At 45.8% G+C, this 5,647-nt stretch overlaps 1 protein-coding gene across 1 annotated transcript in view; it reads left to right on the forward strand.

The window, feature by feature from the left end:
- LOC104160472 overlaps positions 1–5,647 on the forward strand; it is a 16,906-nt gene that overhangs the window by 7,993 nt on the left and 3,266 nt on the right. Inside the window, exons 5-7 of the mRNA XM_009698600.1 lie at positions 362–471; positions 905–1,136; positions 1,401–1,498. Of these exons, the coding sequence (XP_009696902.1) occupies positions 362–471; positions 905–1,136; positions 1,401–1,498 (440 nt within the window). The remainder of the gene's footprint in view (positions 1–361; positions 472–904; positions 1,137–1,400; positions 1,499–5,647) is intronic.

Consider the following 5,647-nt stretch of genomic DNA (forward strand, 5'->3'; position numbering starts at 1 on the left):
GTTCCCTGCTGCCGTGCTATCCGAGCAGACCGATGAAATTCCTACTAGGGCTCATGCAAATGCCACGTGCAGAATATGCTGCAGCGACAGCCTGCGCTTGCTGGACAGGAACAGGTTTGACTTTGTCCAGTGAGCAACGTTTCCAAATCGAATGCATCTTTTAACTTTTAAGGGTCTGCTTAGTGATACAGGGAGGTGAACTTCATCACCGTTTCCGTCTCCGGCTGGGCAGCGTACTCACAGAACATCACCTTTCCTTTTCCAGTAATTTTCAGGTTAGAAAGTTTTGTGGGTTTGTGTTTGGTGGTGGGTTTTTTTTTGTTTTGTTTGTTTTCTGAGCTTTCTCGCTCTCGTTGCATAGAGCGGAGCTGCGGCTGCAGAGCCTTTGCCTGGCACACCGAGTGCTGACCAGGTCTGCACGCAAAGCCAGCCTACAGCCGGGCAGTGCTGCTCTCTACCTGCATGGGGCCTGTACAGGCTGTACATCAGGATTTTTGTGTTGTTGTTGTTGTTTTAATTCCTTTGATCTCCTGGAAATCAACATGCAAAGCCAGCTCTCCTAACAGGCCATTTACACTTTCAAAACCTGACTGTTGCCCAAGCCTGGCAAGTATTCGAAGTTCTACTTACGTGTGGCTTGCAGGGACACAAACATAATTACGTGTCTTGCTTTCAAGCTAAAATAATCCAAACGTGTGCGGAGAGATCCTTGGGGCTTTGAGCCTCATCCCAGAGGTACCACACCAGGTGAGTGATCAGCTGTCGCGCCGGCCGCAGAACCGGTACGTGCTTCTTATTTTGCAGGTGGCGGAAGAATTAATTTCTCAGCCTTTGCGCACTTCCAGACGATAGCGCGAAGTCTATTTTGTACGTCTCAACTTAGTTTTGAACCTTTTATTCCTAGGCCTCGTAGCTTACCACAGCTGTAGCTATGAGGTCATTTCTGAACTGCTCCTTCTGGAGAGCAAGGGGAGGGATTACGATGGGGCTGGCAGGACGCTGAGCAGGGGCAGCGAGCTGGGACAGAGGCCGGGGTTTGAGAAGCGGAGGGAGAAGCCTCCTCCTGCAAAGCAGCACGTGCCTCTTGGTTCAGGGACCAAAAGGCAGGAGCGTATGGCAAGAAAGTTGTTTATCATGTTTGTTCTGCCCTTTAGATGCTTTTACTGTTCCGGTTGTTCTCACCAATTGTCTGTACTGCTGAATAGCGGTTCTAAACAGCTGTGCAATTGCATTAAATTTGTTCAGGGTACCGCAGCGCCTCGGGACAACACATCTGCTCCCATTAGTGTCAGGATTCTGCTCTGGCTCTTCATCATCAGGCTCCACTGATGAAAGTCTTTCATGGCCACCTCATTTCTGGGCCACACTTTCCTATCTGGGCCTTTTTGCTTTTGTTGCAGGACCTACGGGACAGATGGGAGTGCTTTGCTGCACCTGAAGTCAGAAAAATGCCACATAGCCCTTGCCAGGCAAGCAAAAACCAGTGATATATTGCCAGGTAAGGGGAGAGAGGGGTGCGGATGGAAGAGCAGAGAGCACGCTGGTGCCGAGATGCGGAGGGGTCTGTGCCAGGGAGGAGCGGGAGAGCAAGGCCGACTCTGCCCGAGCCTTGCCGGCAAACGCTCCCCAGGGAGCTGCTGCTTCTCAGTCAGCGTGTCCTTGCTCTGCCGTCTTTCCCTTTAGTGTCCCTGGCTTCTGAAACTGCACCAGTTGCAGGCTCCTGCCTGCGAGCTCCAGCTCCGCCTCTGCTGTTCTAAATTTTGTACCATTTTTGGCAAACACAAACTTCTGAACCCAAGCTTTGTCCCTACCCAGCCTACCGGTTTTGGTACATACCTCCAAAATGCAGTTTAGCTCAGTCTCTTTCCTTAAAGCTGTCCATAATAAGAGTATTAAGTCACTCGGCACGGGTTGCAAAGGTAAGAAAGCACTCGCTAGTGCGTCAGGAAAGAGGTATCCTTACGAGGGAGTAACGCAGCAGCAGTTAGTAACTGTCGAGTTTGGAAGCCAGTGTGGTTCTGTGCACTCAGTCCCTTAGATTTACAGATTAAAGCTACCGATACCTGCAACTAGGCTTTTGGGCCACAAGGTCTTAAGAGCTGTACTGAGGAGCTGTCCTGCGATCTCCTTGTTTGGGCCATTCCCTTAAAGAGAAATATTTCATCCTTTACGTAGTGTACTTCACCTTTGAGTCTTAAGATGTGTTGACAGCTCTTCTTAGGCAGCAGTAACCACAATGGCAATCAGCTGCTTTGTGCTTCTTTCTTACCCAAAAAAAGACACAATTTCCAGAATTGGTCGCTATCAAGCATTGCACACCCAAGTGCTGACCAAAGAAATACTTCCATGTTACCAGCCAGTGTGCAGCAACTCTGCTTCTGTGCACTGGTGTTTTTGTAACCTTTGCATTTCTCGTTGTGGTTTACGATTTTCTTAGAATCATTATGGTCAAGTCCAACCGTATACCCAACGCCACCATGCCCGCTAAACCCACTAAACCATGTCTCGAAGCGCCACATCTAATTGAACACCTCCAGGGACGATGACTCCACCACCTCCCTGGGGAGCCCGTTCCAATGCTTAACGACTCTTACAGTGAAGAAGTTCTTCCTAACATCCAACCTGAACCTCCCCTGGCGCAACTTGAGACCGTTTCCTCTTGTCCTATTCTTCTTATGTCTAAAGCTTTCAGGGAATGTCCCCGAGTCTCAGAATAGTTCAAACTTCTGTAACTCTTTTTCCTCAAAGTTTTGCCTTCCCCGGTTACCCTCCCCCAAACCTGTACCGACATTCAGTACATCAGTTGCAGAATCATGGAGAAATAGATAATTGAATATTCACACATGCAGAAACAACACAGGCAGAATGTGGAACAATGTGGAAACAAGCGCGAAAAGAGGCGGCATCTGTTTATTGAAAATTAGAATGTAGAATAAATTAAGAGGGCAAGGTTAAAACACTTCATCTGCAGGCAGAGTTTGCAGGGGAGGAAGACTTTGCAGGAAGTTTAGCACACAGACTATATAAAGGGCTTACACAGTTTTATTTTTGCAAAACGGGCTGCCTTTTTCTTTTTTTTCCTCCCAAGGACACATTTTAAAGCAATAAAAACTGTCCACATAAAGAATGGTTTTCCAATAGAGATGATTATATATGGCTCTTTCACAGTAATGCTAGAATTAAAATGCTTAAAATGTTAACTCTTCCTTGTCCAATAGATATGATTATATATGGCTCTTTCACAGAAATGCTTAAAATGTTAACTCTTCCTTGTGGGTCCATTAGGTTGGGTTACAGTGCTTCAAGTTCTGAAGGACTTTTTAGCGGTACCTTCACTTCAGGTAAGGGAATGCTGTGCTCATTTCCCCACCAGGTCATGCTGGCCTGTCTAAAATGAGCACTGAATTTAGCAAACGGGCATTTCTCAGTGCCTGTTTGGGTGACCCTCTACAGGGCGGAGAGCAGAGCCAGGGTAGTGTTTCATGGACTGAAAAATGCAGTGAATTCGGTTGCGATGTGAAATTACTCTGCTGGCATTTCCCAAGGCCTGCAAAGCCACCACATCTACAAATACAGGATCCGAGTTTTTAAATTTGTCGTCGTTCTATACATGCCTTCGCATTTCACACATTAAGTCTACAAAGGGTTTACCATTTTAAAGCTGCTCAAGTAGACAAAAGCCATATCCTAGTCATTCATCATAAAACAAGCTTCATTATGCTAGGACGTATTGACACTGCATCAGATTTTTAATCTTCAACATAATTTTATAACCATTGCTAACAGATGGGCTGATTACACTGAATTTGAGCTTTAAGTAATAGTTTAAAAATTACATGATTAAACTGAAAATACCCATGCATACATAATTTTCAAAAGCTACTGAAAGAAGGAAAAACAGAGCGCAATAAAACCTCTTTTCTGTTTCCCGAGGGAAATACGTTGCATTTAGGTGGACAGTTATCAAAGTTCCTTAAATGACTCGGTAAGTAGCGTACGCTATTGGCAGCCCCTCTCCTGTGCAATCACAACAGCTACGCAGAACCTTATTCTTTCCATAGGTCTGCCGCTCTATTCCAGCATAAAAGGCATACATTTTTCTATTTCAGAAGCTTTTATCTAAACAAGTGCCTTCCTCCCCCTCTTTTTTTTTGTCATTGAAAATGAAAGCCGGGAGTAATTTAAATTACCATGTTCCTGCTCTTTAATAACAATAACAAATGGGAAATTCTTATAAAATAGAGGGACAGCTTTGTGGGACTAATAGAAGTTGTGTGTGAATTTTGAACAGAAGGTGTCTTTTTTTTTCCCCCCAGTTATCATTTTAAGGTTGCTAAAGGAAAGATAAGCCAGACTTCCCTCTGCCTGCCATTGTTCATGATGGGCTGGACATCTGTTTCATATCCCAAGGATGATAATGGGTCAGAGGTGATGGGTATCCTGAATTCTGGAATAGGGAAAATATAACTGAACTACTTTCTATTCAGCTCCCAATTCTATATATTGCAAAAAGAAAAGGGCACGGTAGTCCTCTTCTCTCCTGGAACAGTCCTCTGGGCAACGAGATCAGGGTAGAAGATGCTCGCAAGGCTCACACCTGCTGTACTTGAAACGGGTCTCTTGTCAACATTATGAGCGTTTCTAAAAGAACGGAGATATTGGGCACAGACCATGCACCGGCCTTGGGGGAAGAAAAAGCTTACTAAACTTCAGTATTTTGTTGAAACTCCATTGATGTATGGTGATCCCATAGTTACAGTAATTAATTAACATTCAAAATGGCTTAATACCACCAACTTTTCGTTACATAGAAGGGGAGCAGGACTAAGCCCAGGTCTGTATGTGAAGTTTCTCTGACTCTGATTCAGTACTCTAGCTACAACTTTATTTTCAGGCGCTTTTCACCCTCAGTTACTGAAGTCACAACTGCAGTAACTGCCCATCCTTGCAAGCAATGTTATTTTTAAACAACGTACCGGCAGAGAGACCCTTCCCATCAATACGTACAATGCTGCCCTAGTGCTACAAAAATGCAAGCCAAAGGAGGATCCTCTAAAAGGCGAAATCGGGCGATTATGACGTTATGGTGATGCTTCAGACCAAAATTCTGGCAAACCAAAGCTGCCTGGAGTGGCCACCTGTTCATATGGCCAACATGCTCACCTGCAGCACGGCTTCAGCACCTCAGACCAACGCAGTCTCTAACATACTGTCTTGTACCCAACAGTGCTTTGCCTTTCGGCCCTCTGTTAACGCTGAATGCTCCTGTGAGACAACAGGTCGGCGGTCACCATCACCTTCTACAGCAGCATCTGCGGGAAGGCGCTGGCTGAAAAGAAGGGACAGAAGGAAGGACCCAGGTAGGGTTCTTAGCAATGCTGGTGCTCCAAGCCTGGGAGAGGACACAGAAGCCTGAATGAGCAGGGTAAAAGACAGAACTGCAGAGGTGTCTGTCTGTCCAAATACCAGTACTAAGATGGATTCTTCCTGAAGGGCAATGTTTGAACGTACAAGCAAATACATCAACAAGGTCTGTAAATCATAGCATGGTTTAACTGGAAGGGACCTTTAAAGGTCATCTAGTCCAACCCGCTCCCCCCTGCAACGAGTAGGGACACCTTCCACCAGACCAGGTTGCTCAAAGCCC

This window comes from Cariama cristata, unplaced genomic scaffold (genome assembly GCF_000690535.1).
Source record: "Cariama cristata isolate BGI_N322 unplaced genomic scaffold, ASM69053v1 scaffold10884, whole genome shotgun sequence".
Classification (NCBI taxonomy): Eukaryota; Metazoa; Chordata; class Aves; order Cariamiformes; family Cariamidae; genus Cariama; species Cariama cristata.